General features: G+C 39.3%; 1 protein-coding gene, 1 long non-coding RNA gene and 1 other non-coding gene across 3 annotated transcripts; all 3 read right to left on the minus strand.

The window, feature by feature from the left end:
* Window positions 1-7,940: 7,940 nt before the first annotated feature.
* LOC106587274 (E3 ubiquitin-protein ligase RNF166) lies at window positions 7,941-17,936 on the minus strand. The gene is made up of 6 exons (XM_082969429.1): window positions 17,833-17,936; window positions 14,005-14,119; window positions 13,241-13,348; window positions 8,691-8,817; window positions 8,354-8,497; window positions 7,941-8,188 (listed from the first exon to the last, which is right to left on the minus strand). The coding sequence occupies exons 1-4, from the start codon at window positions 17,877-17,879 to the stop codon at window positions 8,800-8,802; spliced, it is 288 nt and encodes a 95-aa protein (XP_082825555.1). The 5' UTR covers window positions 17,880-17,936; the 3' UTR covers window positions 7,941-8,188; window positions 8,354-8,497; window positions 8,691-8,799.
* Window positions 17,153-17,225, minus strand: trnaf-gaa (transfer RNA phenylalanine (anticodon GAA)). The gene has a single exon. It is a non-coding gene; the product is annotated as a tRNA-Phe (tRNA).
* Window positions 17,937-18,661: 725 nt separating the features above from the next.
* Window positions 18,662-19,273, minus strand: LOC145864217 (uncharacterized). The gene is made up of 2 exons (XR_014382816.1): window positions 19,075-19,273; window positions 18,662-18,887 (listed from the first exon to the last, which is right to left on the minus strand). It is a non-coding gene; the product is annotated as an uncharacterized LOC145864217 (long non-coding RNA).
* Between the last annotated feature and the right edge of the window lie 3,788 nt (window positions 19,274-23,061).

Below are 23,061 nucleotides of genomic sequence, written 5' to 3' on the forward strand. Positions count from 1 at the left end.
GTTATTTAGTCTTTCTGTTTAGGTTTGGGTTTGTGCGTGATTGTTTTCGTCAGGTTTGTTAGGCTGGGGTTAGGTGTTTTTTTTCCTCTGCCTTTGTGTTTGTAAGGCTGCGAGTTCTGGGCTGCGCCCCTACTCTGTTTTCGGGCTCATTCCGTTATTTGTATTGATGCCCTGCCTTACCTGTTTTTTGCAGTTGTGGATTGTGCCTATTAAACGTGTGTTCAAGGACATTAGTCTCCTGCGCCTGACTTCACCCCTCCTGCTTCCTTGAGTACCCTTGACAGCTGTATATAAGAAATCTTCATGTTGCTTTTGTTCAATGCTACTCATCCAATGCTGCTTGGATAGGGTACCACAGTCATCTCCAATGCAATGAGGAGACTACTTCAGATCAGGCAGATTGTATCTATTGGAGTCTGAAACAACTCTTCTCTGGTCCCCAATCTGAGACACCACATGTTAGCTGACAATGTATTGGCAATGGTAACCTTTAAATTCCACACCTTAGCCCGCCACACTGACCCCCTCCTGACCTCTGATGACCCTTCACACAAACAGCCTTTCAGGTGAACACAAACTAGTGAACTTCTATATGGGTAAATGACTTCAGACAAATAGCTTGGTTGTGTGTATCGGTAACAGCATAGATTTGGTGCTATATTGGTGGAAGGCACTGACAACCCTCAGGGAATTGCAGATGGTCTTTAAATGGGCAAAATGGAACAGCATTGGAAAAGTGTTCTGTTACAGTTAGAAGAAACCGTATCACTCATCCATTTTTAATACACAGCAATGGCAGCAGATTTGAGTGGTAACTGAGAGAAGTCTCCGGGGATAATAACTCCAGAATATTTCTACAACTTCATTTAATTTTGCTTTGTTTCAAACAAATTATATCACACATTTTATTAATCATAGTAGGCTAGTTCTAAATTAACTACTGCATGTATCTCTAAATAACATAGCATGCAATGTTAAAAGGTATGGTTTACTTTATCCTCAGTGTAACATCTTAAAAGAAGAATACTTTATTGCCCGTGTTTACAGAAAACAGAAATGTGTCTTGTTTTACGTTTCAATTGTCAGGAGATGGCATCTAGGTCTAGGATTGCTCCCCACCAGATTTTCCCTTTGGGCCTGGGATTCAAACCTGCAACCCTTGAGGTTGCTGCTGCCTGAAAAATGCTACCTGCCAAAACCGAACCAGAGACCATTAGATCTTCAGTCTAACGCCCTACTGCGCCAATGATATCGCTCATTAGACAAGGTTTTGCCACCAGGAATTTACAAGTGTTGCGAATTCAGGGGGTATTTTCTACCAAGAATGGATATACTCGCCGATGCCGACCCTGTATCGAATCCCGACACTGCTGCTGTATTTAGACTTGAATCTTTGTTTTTTATGCTTTCTTTTCCTACTGTGAAAATCTGACAGTAGAAAAGCATTGGGCTTCTTCTGACAATTCTCGCGACTCTTACCCCGTAAATCTGTCATCATCATCCATAACTTTTTAAATATGAAAACCTGTTTATTTTCATCAAACTGCTCTCCCTCGTCAGGATTCAAACTTGTTAAAGGGTAAATGTGTTAAGCCTAAACACCACAGGAGTTCAATCTTGTTTATTTAAATTAAGAGAAAGGGCTTAATCTATACATTTAAGATCATTTTCACACCGAAACTTAATGTTAGCGAAATTGTTTTGAATGTAAACCAAGGAAGTAATTGAAGCCGTGACAATGACAAATATACTCAAATTGTTTGAAATCGGTGCACATAGCACACAGAAATATGAACGCAACATGTAAAGTGTTGGTCCCATGTTTCATGAGCTGAAATAAAACCCAGAATGTCCATATGCACAAAAAGTGTATTTCTCTCACATTTTGTGCACAAATTTGTTTACATACCTGTTAGTGAGCATCTCTCCTTTGCCAAGATAATCCATCCACTTGACAAGTGTGGCATATCAAGAAGCTGATTAAACAGCATGATCATTACACCTTGTGCAGTGCACCTTGTGCTGGGAACAATAAAAAAGCCACTCTAAAATGTGCAGTTTTGTCACACAACACAATACCACAGATGTCTCAAGTTTAGGGAGCATGCTGACTGCAGTAATGTCCACCAGAGCTGTCGATAATTAAATGTTAATTTCTCTACCATAAGCCGCCTCCAACGTCGTTCTAGAGAATTTGGCAGTACGTCCAACCGGCCTCACAACTGCAGAACATGTGTAACCATGACCGCCCAAGACCCCCACATCTGGGTTCTTCACCTGCGGGATCGTCTGAGACCAGCCACCCGTACAGCTTATGAAAACGTGGGTTTCCACAACTGAAGAAATTCTGCACAAACTGTCAGAAACCATCTCAGGGAAGCTCATCTTTGTGCTTATCGTCCTCCCCAAGGTCTTGACCTGACTGCAGCTTGGCATTGTAACCGACTTCAGTGGGCAAATGCTCACCTTCGATACACAGCGTGTATCGTGTCGTGTGGGCAAGGGGTTTGCTGATGTCAACAACGTTGACATAACCCCCACCGCCCCATAGTGGCGGTGGGGGTTATGGTATGGGCAGGCATAAACTATGGACAACGAACACAATTGCATTTTATTGATGACAATTTGAATGCATAGAGATAACGTGACAAGATCCTGAGGCCCATTGTCGTGCCATTCATCTGCCGCCATCACCTCATGTTTCAGCATGATAATTCAGGGTCCCATGTCGCAAGAATCTGTACACCATTCCTGGAAGCTGAAAATGGTCCAGGTCTTCCATGGCCTGCATACTCACCAGACATGTCACCATTTAGCGTGAATGGGATGCTCTGGATCAACGTGTACGACAACGTGTTACAGTTCCCGCCAATATCCAGTAACTTCACAAAGCCATTAAAGAGGAGTGGGACAACATTCCACAGGCCATAGCCTGATCAACTCTATGCGAAGGAGATGTGTCGCGCTGCACCCCAGATACTGACTGGTTTTCAGATCCATGCTCCTACCTTAGGGCCTAATGCATTTATTTAAATGGACTGATTTCCTTATATGAACTGTAACTCAGTAAAATCTTAGAAATTGTTGCATGTTGCATTTATATTATTATTCAGTGTAGTTTATACAATTGAGCATTCAAAGACTGACATTAATAGATCAAAATGTAATTAGAGCATTCAGATAAGGGCTTTTGTGAGTGAATTAAGAGGAAGGAGAGAATACTGTTGAGTAATAAATACATGAAAAATTATACTGTATAAGCTTCAAAAATAGTAATACAGTTAAAAAACACCACAGAGGTGCAAACAAATTGAACACAAATAATTGCAATGATATATAATTAACTTAAAATGGGGAGGTACTGATCGCTGGCTCCATCAGATTGCCCAGCCCATAAGGAGGACTGGGGGCTGACTGAGGGACAGCCGAGCATAGTCATGGAGGATGGACAGAGGCCCAACCTGGCACATGTGTGGAGATCACAGACAGCAACATGGTCTCAGAGCATTTCATATTATTCTGTGCGTAAATCTGGTACATCTATTTGGTATTCTTCTTTGGATGTATATCATCCATTTCAAATGATATGTTACGAATTACAGTTCATACAAAAGTTACAAATGTTAGTGAGCTGGCTAACATTAGCTAGGGGTTAGGAATTAAAGTTAGGGTTAAGGTTAGGAGTTAGGCTGAAGGTTTAAGGTAAGGGTTAGATTAAAGGGCTAGCTTAGGTTTAGGGTAAGTAGCTAAAAAGTAGTAAGAAGTTACGTGATGAGTAGTAAGAAGTTACGTCCGTGATGAGATTCAAACACGCAACTTTTGGGTTGGTAGAAGTTCTTAACCTTATGTCTATGTAACCATACTAAATATAACATACTCATTTGAGTATCCCTGATTTATGGTTACCATGTTACGTCTGGTCTATGAGACCAGTCTGCAGACAGACGCCCAGCCCGACACAGGTGTTGAGGGCACGTACAACGGATAAAGGCTGGTGTCTTTCAGGACAAGGCTCCTATCTGGCAACTTTTTGAAGGTGGGCCGCTTCATGTCTGCTATTTGTAATTATGACTATAACATGTAACATTTAATCACCGTGAGCAGATCGGATGTATAGATGGAACATTAAATGAATAGTGTTTAACCTTTAGCTAACATCTCAACATGCTCAGCACATTAGAACGCACACACACACACACAAGCATAAGCAAGTGCATGTTTATTCAATATCAACAGCTAGCTAGCTGTAGCGTTTGTGAAGTAATTTCAAACTATCTAATTTTAGCTAGCTGGGTGTGAAAACATAGGCCTACTATAAAATCACACGATGATTTCAGCCTAGTATGGAAATATTGGGGCTGACAGACTATTTTGATGATAATGTGACAAACTATTCCGATCATCTGTCAAGGAGAGCAGGAAATGTGGAAACAATGTGGAAACAAATGCGCTTGAAGGAAATGAGATTCCTTCACTCAAGCATCATTATGCAAATTACATTTAGGCTACAAGGGATTAATCACAAATTAAATGTGTAAAGTAGTAAAAATACATGTACAGTAGCTAGTAGAAATACATGTACAGTAGCTACATTTTATAGATAAAAGGATAAGTAGCATATTGTTTTTAAATATTTGCATGCTTTTCTCCTCCCAGTAAAAAACAGCTGATTCAAAGGGGGTGTAGCGGATCTCAAACCTCTTCTGCGAAGGACTCAGGTAGGATACTCTTGTGCTTCCTCTCTGGGAGGAGGCTATCGAGAAGGTAAGGCCACTACTCTGTTGGCCTTTTCTCAATTAGATTTGCTCAAGTCCTGGGTCCTCTCTTCTGTGTCCTCTGTCGCCTTCTTTTGAAAAAGGTAAAATTACGTTTACAGTGTTGGATCCCAAAATAAATGTGTAAAGTCATTAAAACAAATTGAGTCAGACGTGAAAGACAAATTGGAATTCGTAACATATACGTTTAGCAAAATCTTAACATATTGTACATTTTGCTAATTTGTAATGTATAGTACGTTTTGGAAATCCTTAACGTCATACAAATTGTAATTCATATCATATGAAATGGATGATGGACATTCCTAAATAATACATACAATATGAAATGTAACATCATATTAAATGGAGTATCTTTGATATACATACAGAATAATATGAAATGCTCTGAGTACAGGTTGGGTCATGGAGAAAGGATGGAGGAGTTGAGGAGAGTTTGGGCTTTTGTCCAACCCATAATCTCCCGACCAGTGTTTCAAACCAGCAGCCCTACATTTTCAGGTCAAATTTAGAAGTCTCGCAAAATGAACACCTGCCGAAACCCTTTTTCAAACTGCTAGAAGACAATGCTTCCACCTGCTGGTTCCATGACAAACTCACACGTACTTTTAGTTAGAATTTTATTAGGCTAACCTTTTACTGACTATATGTACGAAAATGTGCCTCAGTTGATCTGGAGTCTTCTTGCTAACAGACACAGGCTCTCAATGTGTAATGGAAGTTCTAGAACTGCTCAGATAAAATGACCTGTTATTTCATCCATTGTTCATGAGAAGATGGTATTTACCCTTCAGGATGACGCAATATTAATGTGGTCTTACTCAACCATTCAATTAGTTATAGTTTATGTATTATATGTTATAGTATTGCTTACAAACACCATTTTAACACATTCTTTGAAAACAAAGTTATCCTTTTATTTTGTATAATCATAACTGTATGTAGGTATCATTTCTATTGCATAAAGGCTTTTATATAATATTTTTAATTCGTGTTTTTCCTTCGCTGAATTGTCCACATGTAAAACACATAGCAGAGGATGGTTTCGATCCATCGACCTCTGGGTTATGGGCCCAGCACGCTTCCGCTGCGCCACTCTGCTATCTGGTAAGTGGTAGAGGGGATGTAGTATTCGAAATGTAGCTTTTGATCATGTCGGATGAATTTATGGTGTATACAGCGAAGATCTTATCGGCTCCTTGAAGAGAATTTGAAAATAACCATACTCCTTCCACTGCCATAGTAAAATAAGTATAGACAAATCTAATGATAGAATGTATATCATTAAACTAACTCATTCATTTTCTGTCAAAAAAAAAAAAATTGTTTTTAAATCAAGTCATTTATTTTATTTACAACCACATGAAAGTGAGAAAAAAAACGACTCAAATGATGATTCACATATTTTATTGTATTTAAAAAATATGAAATAAAGCATCTGATGGAAATCCAACGGCACAAGTATTATACTATCTATCACCCACCGCCCCCATTTTTTTTGTACAGGTTATATATAAACTAAGGCCTTTCTCATTCAGTGTCAGGGCCACTTCCCCAGTCTTTGGGCTTATATGTCATTGCGTACTTTGAGATCACATCATTTACTAGAGATGTATGCATTTTCTTAGTTCTCTTTGCAAATGCCATTAATATCAGGTATATTTTCAATTACATAATAAGACATTACCCAGTATTTTATTGCTTTACCTGTATAATAAAGGATAGAATGCTTGTATATTATAGTGTAAAACTGAAGATGTCAGGAATCTAGTGAAGATGTAACTATAGTGTGTGTTTAGTATTTCTGCCTACATCATGGACTCAAACATGATACAAGGGAATTCTGTTAGATGAAAATAATACAATGGCAGCATAGGTGATACATTTGCCATTTACTCAACATAAACAGAGCAACCAGTCCAGTTAGCATGTCAGGAGAGAAACATTAAGCCTACTCCTGGACTAAGGAGAATTTTCTATTGGTCCATCAGGAAGATCAGCCTGTCCTTGCATTGGATATCAGTCACTTTAAGATATATGTAAAACAAAACCCAATGATTGCCCAAGTTAAACAACCCATACAACTCAAAGTTTCGTAACAGAATGACGACAAAAAAAGTACAAATCGTCCTTCTGTTACCAAACTTTGCATCTGCACTGATCTTCAAGTAAATTTGTTTTTGTAAAATTTTCTGTGGAAATTGTTAAAAGTAATCCTTGTGCATAGAGTTGTACATAGACCTGTCATGGAGAGAGAGAGAGAGAGAGAGAGAGAGAGAGAGAGAGAGGTGGGAAGAGAGTGAATGACAGGAATACCTGGGATAGGATAAAGTAATCCTTCTAACCCCCCCCTTAAAATATTTAGATGCACTATTGTAAAGTGGTTGTTCCACTGGATATTATAAGGTGAATGCACCAATTTGTAAGTCGCTCTGGATAAGAGCGTCTGCTAAATGACTTAAATGTAAATGTAAATGTGACAGAGAGAGATGGAGAGCGAGAGAAACAGAAAGAGAAAGTGTTAAGAGAATTATGTTCTCAATGTTAACTTCAATTAAAATACTCCGTCTGCAACTCAGAGTTCGTAAAGTTCTGGTTTAAATAAAACAGACAGAATTCCCAGTTTACAATAGTCAAAAATGTTTATTCACGAGGGCGCTCTGAAGTCCATTGTACAAAGACATCTATTATATACTAGGCTCCTTATTTACGCACACACATACACACGAACATTAAGGAGAGTTTGTTATCTTCTCCCCCAGAACCCTCAACACTGTAGATCATTACCCAGCCGACAGTTTAATTCCTCTGAGATTAGGGAAACCTTGAGGGGTCCTCCCTCTCAAATCTTAAACCCTCAGAGTTCAAGCTAGGGCAGGTCAACCACAGTTTAATGATTCTTGGTGTTTACTTAAACACACAGACCAACATTCCTCTCTTCCCCAGTCCAACCTAGTTAGATTTATGCTGAACATTTTAGTTACTCATTATACAGGCTACATAAACCATATCACTAATAATTAGGTTTCAGGGTAGAATTATTTAATCATTCTCTTTAAACATAGAAATTCTTCTACCAGAAAGACAGCAGTGCAAATGTACTTAGACTTCAGTATTTCAACAACTCTTGTCTTCTTTGTTTGGCAATGTGGCAACTTGTTTGGCAATGGAGGCTGTTGACTTGACAAATTGAGGAGGATGGGAGACCCACGGTGATGACAAAGTGTTTAAAAAATCATCAAAGACTAATTATTTTAAGCTAAAGCATTTAATAAAGACATTTATAGTACAATATTATGGGGAATGGGAATGAGACGGCTACTTACACAGTGTTGGAAAGGGATCACAGCAGTGATTGAATGAGGCATGAGTTGAGGTGTTCACAGGCTTGACCAGTGCAGGACAGGATTTGACTGGGAAGACAAAAAACAATAACACAACACACTACACAGTTAGCTCTTTTGTCTAAGAATGATTTAGTCCAAGCAAGGAGTATAATCATTGATGTGTAATAATATGAATGTGTATGTGATTGACTCTACATACAGTAACGAGAGAAAATTGATAGGGGTACTCACAGTGCTTGGAGGGGAAATATTCAATGTGCCAGTGGATGAGTGGGCACATGAGACGAGGCTTCAGATCATGTCAGGAGAAAGTTGATAATGGTAGTGGAGTGGAGTAGTCATCACCTCTTAATCAGGGAACAGAAGGGGACTTAGCTGGAAATACAAATAGCAGATACATTCCATTACAGCTGCACCATCTTAGGTTGGGACAACGAGTTTCTCTATGAACTTAAACTCAGACATCTCAAAATTCATAAAGTCAAACACAGACTGCGCATCTCGCCCACTTGACACATCAAAGTGGCCCAAGAAACGTTCCTGAAAAAAGACCTGATCATCCACATACCTGACAATAACGGACAACTGCAAGCAGACTGGTGGCACCATAGGTCCCAGAGCGGTGGGGCAATTTTTAGCCCCTGGGGCCTGGACTTTTTCCTTATTCGTTAACCTAACTAGGAAAACTCTGGACCCTATAAGGAATGACAGTGATTAATCAGTTGTAAAAAGGTTTTATATGGGCTATGATGGGACCAGTTTTTCCTAATCAGGTCACATGGTTTTAAAAAACTCCTGAAAAAAACTCCTGGCTCTGAGGAGAATGAAAACCCAGTCCAACTGCAGCTACCTTATATTTCTTAATATAAATTATATTTAGACTAGAATTAGGAGGGGGATTTCCTCTACCCAGACAACAACTGATAGATAATAGAACTTACAGTGCTGAGCTTGCTTTATGCATGTTTGCATAAAAAATGCACTCACATCTGTCATCACTATTATGTTAATTGATTAATTCCCGTTAATAATTTTGGATTAAAAACGTATAGGCAGCCTAGCCAGCCCAATTTTGAATATAAACTAAATTTGATCACATTCACATTTTCTCCTGACACACAAATGGACTATAAATACATAACGTTACCAATTAGTTCACCCTGACCAGATGGACAGGGCGCATACGCTGAATGCAGGTGCTCTTATTAGTATCCTACAGATGACCAGACTGAAAAATTGTCTCGTTTTCATCCCATAAAGCATGTCAGATTTCTAATGATAAGGTGTAGGCTAGGCTGCTGCAACACTTCATGAGTTTTTGCTTGTGTCTGATTACGTGTTATCATCTTTGCTAAATAAAACGGAGGAAAGTAGAAAGCCTACTTAAGCACACGCGAACCTCTCTCTTTAATCTAACGTTTTTTTTTTGCCCTCTTTCATGGTATTGAATTGGTAGTTTACAGTCTTGTCCCATCGCTGCAACTCCCGTGCATCCTCCGAAACACAACCCAGCCAATCCGCACTGCTTCTTGACACAATGCGCTCTTAACCCGGAAGCCAGCCGCACCAATGTGTTGGAGAAAACACCATACACCTGGAAACCGTGTCAGCGTGAATTGCGCCCGGCCCGCCAAAGGAGTCACTAGTGCGCGATGGAACAAGAATATCCCTGCCGGCCAAACCCTCCTCTAACCTGAACAACGCGGGGCCAATTGTGCACCGCCCACGGGTCTCCCGGTTGCAGCCAGCTGCGACAGAGCCTGGACTCCAACCAGGATGTCTAGTGGCACAACTGCAATGCAGTGCCTTAGACTACTGCGCCACTCGGGAGGCTCTTTAACATCTATGTGATCGGTGTCCCGCCCGCAGGATGCTTGAGCTAACGTAGGCTAATGTGATTTCCCAGGACATAGACATATCTGATATGGGCAGAAAGCTTAAATTCTTGTTCATCTAACTGCACTGTCCAATTTACAGTAGCTATTACAGTGAAATAATACATGCTATTGTTTGAGGAGAGTGCACAATTATGAACTTGAAAATGTATTAATAAACCAATTAGGCACATTTGGGCAGTCTTGATACAACATTTTGAACAGATATGCAATGGTTCATTGGATCAGTCTAAAACTTTGCACATACACCGCTGCCATCTAGTGGCCAAAATCTAAATTGTGCCTGGGCTGGAATAATACATGATGGCCTTTCTCTTGCATTTCAAAGATAATTGTACAAATCTTTTTTTTTAAATGCACGTTTTTTTCTTTGTATTATCTTTTACCAGATCTAATGTGTTATATTATCTTACATTCATTTCATTACATTCATATTATCCTACATCACATTTCCACAAACTTCAAAGTGTTTCCTTTCAAACGGTATGAAGAATATGCATATCCTTGCGTCAGGTCCTGAGCTACAGGCAGTTAGATTTGGGTATGTCATTTTACGCAGTCAGAGCCTAACTTTTAATGGATGATGCGATGGAAGCTATCAAATCATTCAGAATTGTTTTCGACATCCCATTCGAAAGTTCGATATGTTCAGCAAGTAAAGCATCGTAACGCGCAATTACCTCTGTAAGCTCCTTATATTTGCCCTTGTTGGTGGAACTATCCCGCTCGTTGTGTTCTCTAAAAGCAAATTCTTGCATGCCCAAAAACGCAGTGGTGTTGATAAGCCACTTGAGAACATCCCTGTTTCTTCTTATTTTCTCATTGTGTTGCGAAGTTTGAATACGCAGACCTTTGTCATAATCTTTTTCCCAGAAGCTTGAATCTGATGTGGGCATTTATATGCTCCCTGCTTTTGTTTTGCAGGGCAAATGTAAATAAATTGCACTAACTGGACACAAAAAGAAAGTTCTAAAACCAAGAAAACAATGTATAATATACCTCCTTCATCTCCAGTAATTTGAAAAAAACAAATTAGAATTTAATAATATCCCAAAATGCTGAAATATCACTCTTAATCTCTTTCCAACAATGTCACCAAGCTTCTCAATAGATAGAACCCCCCATAATGCTCTGTGGCATGATTGGATGGACTGAAAAAGCTTTCATTGGTTGGAGGACGTACTCCGGAAGTGGTCATAATTACCATGTATGTATATGGAAGGGGGTGAGGCCTACGAGCCTCCTAGGTTTTGTATTGAAGTCAATGTAGCCAGAGGAGGTCGGAAGCTAGCTGTCCTCCGGCTACACCGTGGTGCTACCCCAATTACTGTTGGCCTTCATTGCAAAGCAGTGTATTTTAATCTATTATTTGGTGACATATGAATATATTTAGTATAGTTTTATCTAAAAATGATTTTTATTTTTCACTATTTAAAAAAAATGAAATTTCACTGAGGAGGATGGTCCTCACCTTCCTCCTCTGAGGAGCCTCCACTGCTATAGATCAATGCTAGCTCAACGGGTACACTATTATTCAACCATGGCTTTTAATTGGACATTATTTTGGGGCAACATATTTTATAATTTTATCCCTTTGAAGCAAAGTGCCTTTAAAGAAATGGATGTCATGTGATTGAATATGCAGATATTCTGCACAGTTCTGTTTAAATCCAACTTGAATAATTACTGCGCTATCAAAAAGTGGATGTCTTTAATTAACCGCTTAAGGATGCACCCCTTTTTTTCAATTTTCTTGTTACTTACAACCTCATGCTAATCGCATTAGCCTACGTTAGCTCAACCGTCCTATGCTCAAGAAGCCATTGGAACATATTGATTGTAACAGGCCTGGAATGTGTATGGTATATTCAAACATATTTTCACAGCTCTGACCAATGGGTTTTGGGGAGACCCCACTGAGACAGGAGCAGTGTGGATCCTGGAAGGTAAATGGCCTAGCAATATTGCACTGATTCTGTACAGTGTAGCAATGTACACTTTTACATTTGCATTTTACTATCAGACCAACATTGGTGTTCAAGACAATAATTAACATAAAACTGGACTCTTATGGGGCAGCAAACAATTCCACCACAAGGATAGACTTATCCAACAATACTCACGTCATAATATTTCACTTTTTGCACTTCTCCTAGTGGGCACTAAACCAAACAGGTCATACATTTAGGCAACACATGGGCATTTTTCACAATACTGTGCATGGGTATAAACATGATGACTTGGAGTAACACTGACTGAAGAACACGGCTTTGAATGACTATTGACATGTGCCCGGTCTATTTTGAGACTGGGGTGCCCTCTTGTGTTTGAGACAGTGTATTACACATAGGCCCTAAAATCCTGCAAACAACTGTTTGATGCCAGCAGTACAGTACCAATGGGTACTTTGAAAAAGGTGCTAAAACCACAAACATATCTCCAATAAACATGTTTCTTATTATTTGTACACCATTTGAAACAGAAACATTTTCCAAAAATATATTTTATCTTGTTTGGTGCTTCATAAAAATATCAGCAGAGTAACAGCGTGTGAAGAATAAATGCAGTACTATAATTCTGTTTCTTAACTATGAAATAAGAACAATCTATAGTTCAATTATGTAGAAAAATGTGACAAGTGCAAGTATTTAGAAGAACTCTGAATACAAAAAGGCGATATTTGAAAGTTTGTTTTGATTCGCGTTGCAAATGTTAGTGTGTTGTTGTCATGATGGGGATGTAAGAATGACCTCACTCTCTGTGTTTAACTGGTCAGGTCTAGACTGTCACCTAGTGGTAAGGTTATCACACTGAGAATGAGGTCTAGCCATTCAACTGTAGTCCCTCTTAATCAAAAAGCCATCAAACGATGCACTTGAGAATAAACTTTAACAGAACTAATCTGTGCCACTTTTACCAGAACGTGTGTAATGTGATGGCTTTTTCCTGGAGTTTGAAAACGTTTAATTTGAACAGTGAAAATATAGTCAAAGAAAATACCTTAAATCCTTATTTTTGGGAACCTTCATGCTTTCTGGCGAATAATAAAAATGGCCATTGGTTTGCATTGCAGTGATTTTGAATTGCAACATTTATTGGAGGCCAAGCTCCCCTCCTCCCTAGTATACAGGAAGTGAAGAGGCTGCTGCTGCTGGCTGAGACAATATGATTATTGACAAAAGAACAGATGACACAGAGCCCAGACCCCAACCCTTATCCTCACCACAAACGTGTCATAGGAGAACTTGTGCCGGTGAAGCAGGTGCTGGAGGAAGTTGGAGCTCTTGTAGCTGGGGTCCCCCCAAGGCATGGCTGAACATACAGGACACACCTGGAAGCATACCAACCAATCAACAACTCTGCCATTACATCACTAGTACACCAAATCAGAATGCAGTAGAATCTCTGTTGGTTTAGGATACACTTTCATGCAGTGACGTCAACGTCGCATAACACTTCATATCAGCACAGAAATGCTTGAGGAAATTCAGACTAGAACAGTGGCCATGAACAGACTAGGACAGTTTCCATGTTCAGACTAGGACAGTGTCCAAGTTCAGACTAGGAAAGTGTCCATGTTCAAACTAGGAAAGTGTCCATGTTCAGACTAGGACAGTGAACTCAGTTCAGACTAGGACAGTGTACTCAGTTCAGACTAGGACAGTGTGCTCAGTTCAGACTAGGACAGTGTACTCAGTTCAGACTAGGACAGTGTGCTCAGTTCAGACTAGGACAGTGTGCTCAGTTCAGACTAGGACAGTGAACTCAGTTCAGACTAGGACAGTGAACTCAGTTCAGACTAGGACAGTGTGCTCAGTTCAGACTAGGACAGTGTACTCAGTTCAGACTAGGACAGTGAACTCAGTTCAGACTAGGACAGTGTGCTCAGTTCAGACTAGGACAGTGTGCTCAGTTCAGACTAGGACAGTGTACTCAGTTCAGACTAGGACAGTGAACTCAGTTCAGACTATAACATAGCAGACTGACCACTTTGTTGGGATCGTTGCGGTGGTTCTCCATACAGTGTTTGACCAGCTCCTGTTGATCCAGATTGCGGGCTCCACAGAATGGGCATGAAAAGGTGGAGCGGTTTGGAATATTGCTGCAGGCAGGGAGAAAACACACGTTTTGTAGGAGCCATAATGGAAACAACATGGGTATGCATACAAACATTGCCAGACACACACTGATGGTGTGTTGTTGTGTGTGTGAATATAGCTCCAAAGTCTGAGGCCCAGTTTCCAGACACTAGCAGGATGCCAATCATGTCCAGCAACATACCTAGAAGGACAGCTGGTCAGTGTGGACATGAGGGTCAGAAAGCAATGTGCTGCAGTGACATCTACGCTAGCTGACCGAAACACCTCTTCTGCAATGCGATGCCATCATGCCACTGATGTAATTATATTGCAGAGTAATTCGGCCATTTACTCTCAATAAGTTATAGCCTACCTGCGTTGAAGGGGTAGGCTAACTAGCATAGTTTAACACCAATTGGCCCGGAGCCCCCCCGCCCCTTTACACCACTGCTACTCTCTGTTGTCATGTATGCATAGTCACTTTAATAACTCTACCTACATGTACATACTACCTCAACTAACCAGTGCCCCCGCAAATTGACTCTTATTTTACTGCTGCTCTTTAATTACTTGTTACTTTAATCTCTTATTCTTATCCGTATTTTTTTGAAACTGCATTGTTGGTTTGGGGCTCGTAAGTAAGCATTTCTCTGTAGGGTCTACACCTGTTGTATTCGGCATATGTGACTCATGAAATTTGATTTTATTTTGGCTGCCCCAATATTTCCATACTAGGCAAAAAGCATTGTGTGATTTTATAGTAGGCCTATGTTTTGTCACACCCAGCTAGCTAACATTAGATACTTAAAAATTACTTCACAAATGCTACAGCTAGCTAGCTGTTGATATTGAATACACATGCACTTGCGTATGCTTGTGTGTGTGTTCTAATGTGCTGAGCAAGTTTAGATGTTAGCTAAAGGTTATACACTATTAATTTAATGTTCCATCTATACATCCGATCTGTTCACTGTGATGAAATGTTACATCTTATAGCCGTAATTACAAACTTTCGCCCTTATTTCAATAGCAGAAATTAATCGGCCCTGTCCGTGCCCTCAGCACCTGTGCCCAGCTGGGCCTCTTGGTCCGTGCTCTCGACACCTGTGCCCAGCTGGGCCTCTTGGTCCGTGCTCTCGACATCTGTGCCCAGCTGGGCCTCTTGGTCCGTGCTCTCGACATCTGTGCCCAGCTGGGCGTCTGTCTGCAGACTGGTCTCATAGACCAGACATAACATGGTAAACATAAATCAGGGAAACACAAACGAGTATGTTACATTTAGTATGGTTACATAAGACATAAGGTTACGAACGTCTACCAACCCAAAGGTTGCGTGTTCGAATCTCATCACGGACAACTTTAGCTAATTAGAATCTTACTACTTTTTAGCTACTTACCCTAAACCTAACCTTAACGCTTTTAGCTAACCCTAACCTTAAACCTTCAACCTAACTCCTAACCTTAACCCTAATTCCCAACCCCTAGCTAATGTTAGCCAGCTAGCTAACGTTAGCCACAACAAATTTTAATTTGTAATATAACATACGTTTTTAAAATTCGTAACATATTGTACATTTTGCAAATTTGAAACTTATTGCACGAATTGCAATTCATAACAAATTGTATGAACTGAAATTCGTAACATATCTTACGAATTGTAATTCGTAACACATCATTCGAAATGGATGATAGACATCCACAAATTAATACTATGCTCGGCTGTCCCTCAGTCAGCCCCTAGTCCTTCTTATGGCCTGGCAGAGCCAGCAATCAGTCTCCCCATTTTCAGTTAATTATATATCATTGTAATTATTTGTGTTCATTTTGTTTGCCCCTTTGTGGTGTTTATTTAACTGTATTACTATTTTTCATGCTTATACAGTATAATTTTTCATGTATTTATTACTCAACAGTATTCTCTCCTTCCTCTTAATTCACTCACAAAAGCCCTTATCTGAATGCTCTAATTACATTTTGATCTATTAATGTCAGTCTTTGAATTCTCAGTTGGTTTGCTGTACTCCTCCATTCTCTCCTCGCCTCCTTTTGAAAAAATGTCAAAGATAGCCAAGGAGAGGAGGAGAGGAAATGTGGAAACAAATGTTCTTGTAGGAAATTAGACTCCTTCACTCAAGCGTCATCATGCAAATTACGTTTAGGCTACAAGGGTTTAATCACAAATGTTATGTGTAAAGTTGTAAAAATACATGTAGCTAGTTTTGCTAGACATTTTATAGATAAAAGGATAAGTAGTATATTGTTTTAAAATATGTGTGTGCTTTTCTCCTCCCAGTAAACAACAGCTGATTCAAAGAGGGTGTAGCGGATCTCAAAACTCTTCCGCGAAGGACTCAGGTAGGATACTCTTGAGGAGGCAATCGAGAAGGCGAGAGCACTCCTCCGTTCGCCTAATAACTAATTGGCCTTTTCTCAATTAGATTTGCTCAAGTCCTGCGTTCTCTCTTCTGTGTCCTCTCTCGCCTCCTTTGGGAAAAGGTCAAACTTAATCGAGGAGTGGCGGCAAGGAGAGTCAACGTGGACGACAATATGTTTGTTTGTAATGAGAAGCTCCTTCTCCACTCGCGCGTCATCAGGCAAATTACGTTTACAGTGTTGGATCCCAAAATAAATGTGTAAAGTCATAAAAACAAATTAAGTCAGTTGTGAAAGACATATTGGAATTCGTAACATATCATACGTTTAGCAAAATCTTAACATATTGTACATTTTGTTAATTCATAATGTATAGTACGTTTCGGAAATTCGTAACATCATACGAATTGTAATTCATAACATATCATACGAAATGGATGATGGACATTCCCAAATAATACATACAATATGAAACGTAACATATCATACTAAATGGAGTATCTTCGATATACATACAGAATAATATGAAATGCTCTGAGTACAGGTTGGGTCACAGAGAAAAAATGGAGGAGTTGAGGAGGGTTTGGCCTTTTGTCCAACCGATATTTTCCCATTGAACCTGTTTCAAATCTGCAACCTTCCGTTGTCCTGGCCGAATATCGAACTCTCGCAAAATGAGTTCCTGCCGAAACCCGGGATCGAACCAGGGACCTTTAGATCTTCAGTCTAACGCTCTCCCAACTGAGCTATTTCGGCCGCCCTGATTGATTTGACCAAAAACTATTCTAACGAGTGTGTGTGGTTGGCTGTCTGGTGTATTCAGTTGATTTTAGGATCATGAATATTTTCTATTAATCTTTCTCCAACAGCGAGTGACAAATGCCCCCACATGGATAGAATAATCACACACACGTTCTTTGTCAAACTGCTAGAAAGACAATGCGTCCACCTGCTGGTCCCCTGACAAACTCACACATACTTTTAGTTAGAATTTTTGTTCAAATTAGGCTAACCCAATTACTGACGACAGGCACGAAAATGAGCCTCAGTTGATCTGGAGTCTTCTTGCTAACAGACACAGGCTCTCAATGTGTAATGGAAGTTCTAGAACTACTCAGATAAAATGACCTGTTATTTCATCCATTGTCCATGAGAAGGTGGTATTTACCCTTCAGGATGATGCAATATTAATGTGGTCTAACTCACCCATTCATTCTTTATAGTTGATATATTATATAAGTTATAGTATTGCTTAAAAATACCATTTTAACGCATTCTTTGAAAACAAAGTTATCCTTTTATTTTGTCTAATCATAACTGTATGTAGGTATCATTTCTATTGCATAAAGGCTTTTTATATTACCTTCTTTGTGTTTTTCCTTCGCTGAATTGTCCACATGTAAAACACATAGCAGAGGATGGTTTCGATCCATCGACCTCTGGGTTATGGGCCCAGCACGCTTCCGCTGCGCCACTCTGCTATCTGGTAAGCGGTGGAGGGGATGTAGTATTTGAAATGTAGCTTTTGATCATGTCGGATGAGTTTATGGTGTATACAACGAAGTTCTTATTGGCTCCTTGAGGAGATTTTGAAAATAACAATACTCCTTCCACTGCCATAGTAAAATAAGTATAGACAAATCTAATGACAAAATGTACATCATTAAACTACCTTATTCATTTGTCTAAAATAAAAATAGTTTTTAAATCAAGTCATTTATTTTCTTTTGAACCACATGAAAGATAAGTGAGAAAAAAACAACTCAAATGCAGATTCACATATTTTACTGTATTTATGAAAAACATGTAATAAAGTATTTGAAGGAAATCCAAATGGTGCAAGTATTATACTATCTAAGGCCTTTCTCATTCAGTGTCAGGGCCACTTCCCCAGTCTTTTGGCGTGTACTTTGAGATCACTTCATTTATTAGAGATGTATGCATTTTCTTGGTTCTCTTTGCAAATACCATTAATATCAGATATATTTTCAATGGCAGAATAAGTATATTTTATTGCTTTACTTGTATAATAAAGGATACAATGCTTGTCTATAATTGTGTAAAACTGAAGATGTCAGGAATCTAGTGAAGATATAACTATAGTGTGTTTTTAGTATTTCTGCCTTCATCATGGACTCAAACATGATACAAGGGAATTCTGTTAGATGAAAATAATACAATGGCAGCATAGGTGATACATTTGCCATTTACTCAACATAAACTGAACAACCAGTCCAGTTAGCATATCAGGAGAGAAACATTAAGCCTACTCCTGGACTAAGGAGAATTTTCTATTGGTCCATCAGGAGGGTTAGCGTGTCCTTGCATTGGATAGCAGACACTGGTTGACCACCTCCAGAAGCTGGGAGTTCTCGAGTGCAGCGGCCACTCTCTCTTCGTCTGCCAGCTGTTTGTTGACTGGAACAAAGCAAAAACAAAGGGTTTAGTTAGGGGCAATTCCATAATAACTGAGTGAGGCTGACACTCAGATATTTCACTTGAAGATGTATGTAAAACAAAACTCAACGATTGAAAAGTTAAACAACCCAAGGTTCGCAAGAGAATTACAGCAAAAAAAGCACAAATCGTTCTTCTGTTACCAAACCTTGTATCTGTACTGATCTTCAAGTAAATGTGTTTTTGTAAACTTTTCTGTGGAAATTGTTAAAAGTAGTCCTTGTGCATAGACCTGCCATGGAGAGAGAGAGGTGGGAAGAGAGTGAAAGACAGGGAGATGGAGAGTGTGAGAAACAGAAAGAGAAAGACAGCAGTGCAAATTTACTTCTTGAAAATCACCCTCCTGTGTGGCTGGCCATCCTTCCCCCGTAGGTACATGTGATTGCCTAACAAGTTGGTATCACACCCTGATCTGTTTCACCTGTCCTTGTGATTGTCTCCACCCCCTCCAGGTGTCGCTTATTTCCCCGGTGTATTTATCCCTGTGTTTCTTGTCTCTCTGTTCCAGTTTGTCTTGTATGTTCAAGTCAACCAGTGTGTTTTTCCCATGCACCTGCTTTTTCTATTCTCTTTTTGCTGGTCCTCACGGTTTTGACCCTTGCCTGTTTCTGTACCCGCCTGCCTGACCATTCTGCCGGCCACTCTGTACCTCCTGCACTCTGAACTGGTTTTGACCTTTTGCTTGTCCATGACCATTCTCTTGGATTATAATAAATATCAAAGACCCAAACCATCTGCGTCAGACTGGAGGGACAGTTAACTCCAGTCACTGGACTAGAAGACACTTGTGAGGTTCTCATCAATCAATATCAATTGTGTAAGCACATGGAAATAGTCTTTAGAAAATGAATTATTTGACACATGATTTAAGTGGTGTGCTGTGAGTGACGGACCATGATTCCATAGTACCGGAACTGACCATATAATTAATACATTTGTTTTATTTCGCACCGAACTTAATTTTAAGGAAAAACTATTACTCTGCATATAATAGAAGAAACACTTGTATTTTACAATTTAATTAGATCTGACAGTGTATCAAGTTAATTTATTGGCCAGCATGTGTCCATTAAAAAAAAATGGGTTATGTCCTGTCTGCACAACATTAAACTGATCAGAAAAAAGAAAAAAAACAGGAAATCCTTTGCGCCTTAGTAGTACACTCAAAAATAAGTACTTTGGGGCGCCATTTGTATGGGAAGACTGGGAAGGCTCACTGTCCAAGTCTACAGGGGCATCAGAGATGTGATCCAGCAATAGTGCAAACAATAAAACTATACTACTTTGCAAGACTGCCCTACGAAGGCAAAATACAGTAACTATGAATTTGGTAAAGCATCTTTGATCTGTTGTAATGGTTTCCTGACACAATAACAAGCCAGTTGATCAGAATATATCATGGATTATCAGAAATTGCTGATAAATAATAATTCAAAATCATTTGAAGTCAGATTTTGAAGGGGGGGGGGGCAATCGCAAGTTTAAGGCCTTGTTGTCACGAATGTAGCCGTGTTGAATAGACCAAAACACAGCCGAGATATGTATGCTCATCTTTAATTATATTTGAATAAAGTGAACACGGGAAAACAATAACGACTAGTAACAGTTTTACAGGCTATACAGATACTTTAGCAGTGTAAAATAAACAACCCACAACCCCAGGAGAAAAACACACACCTAATATATGACTCCCAATCAGGAACAATGATATCAAGCTGTTCCTGATCGGGAGTCACACAGACTAACACAGAAACAGAACAACTAGAAACTACATACAACACACAACTTCTGCCACGTCCTGACCAAATACTAAACAACTACTCCCTCTGCTGGTCAGGACGTGACACATGTTTAGCCATAGAGAACAATCTTATGACTGGTCTAAATAAGGATGGTCAAGGTTGTTTTATACGGGTATCCTTCATTTATTTGGCATGGGCTACAGCCAAACAGTAGCCTGTGTGGAGTGGTTAACAAACTGTGAATTCGTAAGCTCAATACTCTGGACAATTGTTCCTTTATGATCTAGCGCGTGTGTGCGTGATCCTCAAGTACGGCCATAGAAACATAAACTATTGCATTAGGTAAAACGGACCTCATAAATCTTTCTGAGCACTTTGGCATTACAAACCAGTTAAAAGTACTCCTAGGGTCATTTGAAGTACTATACAGATCCAGTTTCTATCTGGTTTTCTGCTATGTCATGACCTCCAGAGTCTAGTCAGGCCAGTAACTGAATCAGCCTTAATCAGTTTATTGATCTTGTTCCTGATGTGGGCAATTTAATATCCAAAATAACCCTCTACTTACTACTTCATTCTGGAATTCTTATGATATTAAACAATTAGCCTATGATTTTGTGTTCATATTGACAGATTCTAAAGATGCACATTGGGGCGGTTTAAAGCCCAGGTCCTCACCACCTCTAGGGACCTGTCAGAGGAGGAGACGGTGGCTCACACTGGCCTTAGATTTGTGTTTGAGAAGTTACTCTACTGTAAGTATACTTGTTTTGTACAATCAGTGTAATATCATTTTGAATACTTGTTCTTTCCTTGACAGACTGACCAAGTAAATCCAGGTGAAAGCTATGATCCCTTATTGAGAAGATAAAATATTGAAGTGCCTTTAAACAGGATGCCAGGTGCACGGGTGTGAGTGTCAAGAACCGCAACTCTGTTTCCCATGTGTTTTAAGAATGCAAGTGTATACATGTCATATTGCAATGAGAACATAGCATTTTACAGACATATGACTCTATAAGGAAATGTGCCATAAGGGATGGATGCAGATTAACACAAATATTCTTTACTTAGCTTATAACCAATGATGTTGCACTACCCAAAGGTTATCTAACTTCGCTCTCAAAATGTTGCTGTGTTAAACCAATATACAATGAAGGGTGGCTTGCACACCAAATGTACAACTTCCTCTTTCGTTATTGGCTTTTCAGCAGGCAAGGGAATAAACAAACACAAGACAGACCGACTGCAGTTAATGCACTTTTACTGCAGTTTCTAAACTGCTGTGATAATTTGGATGCAGTAATTGCATCGGTCTTTATTTTGAATCGCGTTGATGTTTGCTTATGCAATATCCATTTTTCTGAATTCATTTATGTAAGAATAATGGCACATTTTCTTCCCTAAACCGAATAAGTTGTGAACTACAAATATGCTTACTTCTTATAGTGTCTTTTCCTAACCCTAATTGGCTTCGTATCATAATATGCCTGTAAATTGATATGTATCTTCATTAAAACCTACATAATGCTGTGCTGCATCAGCACATGCCAGCTCGATGTTTAAAGTAGTGCACTTTTTACATTTGAAGGACAAACACATTTTAATCTTAATGGGGAACCTCATGATTTAATTAGGGTCCCTTAGTAAACCTTCATGTCAAATAATGTTTGAATATGTTCATCTGTTCTTGACTAATGAATCATTCAAGTTTGGATAAATTGCACCTTTGGGGGGTTACTACTGAGCACCCCATGGCCACCAGGGGTATGGGACTGCACAAATGTCTGTTTCACCACAAATATAGTCTGAGCTACCAAAACCCCAAAATACAATTTTGGGGATTCCATGACCAGACATGGCTTGTTAAAAAATATGGTTTTCTAGCAGTGTATAGAGCATCATGGCAGAACAAGTGTTTGTAAATGTTTATACATTTTTTATCTTGATATTGGAGCATTGAGATCCTCGGAAATATACTATTTAAACATTCTACACTCTTTATATGGCCGTTTAACCTCTATACCCATTATTCGCATAATGGCCATAACCACACCTGTTACCATGGTCTTCAGCACAGCATATTTCTGATAAGCAAGACAATAATGCGCTGACTTCTCACTGCCTAGCCAAATAGAGCAGCTGTGCCATGATTTGGCTTTCACCTTCAGAAAATATGTCCCTTTAAGTTGCCCACAGAACCCAAGCAGATAAACGTACTTGTAGGAAAATATGCCGTATGTCAATGTGATGCAGTGGTAGCCTACAAAATAATGAACGTGAGGTAATAAACATAATAGCATGGTAGTATATATATATATATATATATATATATATATACACTGCTCAAAAAAATAAAGGGAACACTAAAATAACACATCCTAGATCTGAAT

Source organism: Salmo salar, chromosome 26 (genome assembly GCF_965601325.2).
Source record: "Salmo salar chromosome 26, fSalSal1, whole genome shotgun sequence".
In the NCBI taxonomy this organism is placed as follows: domain Eukaryota; kingdom Metazoa; phylum Chordata; class Actinopteri; order Salmoniformes; family Salmonidae; genus Salmo; species Salmo salar.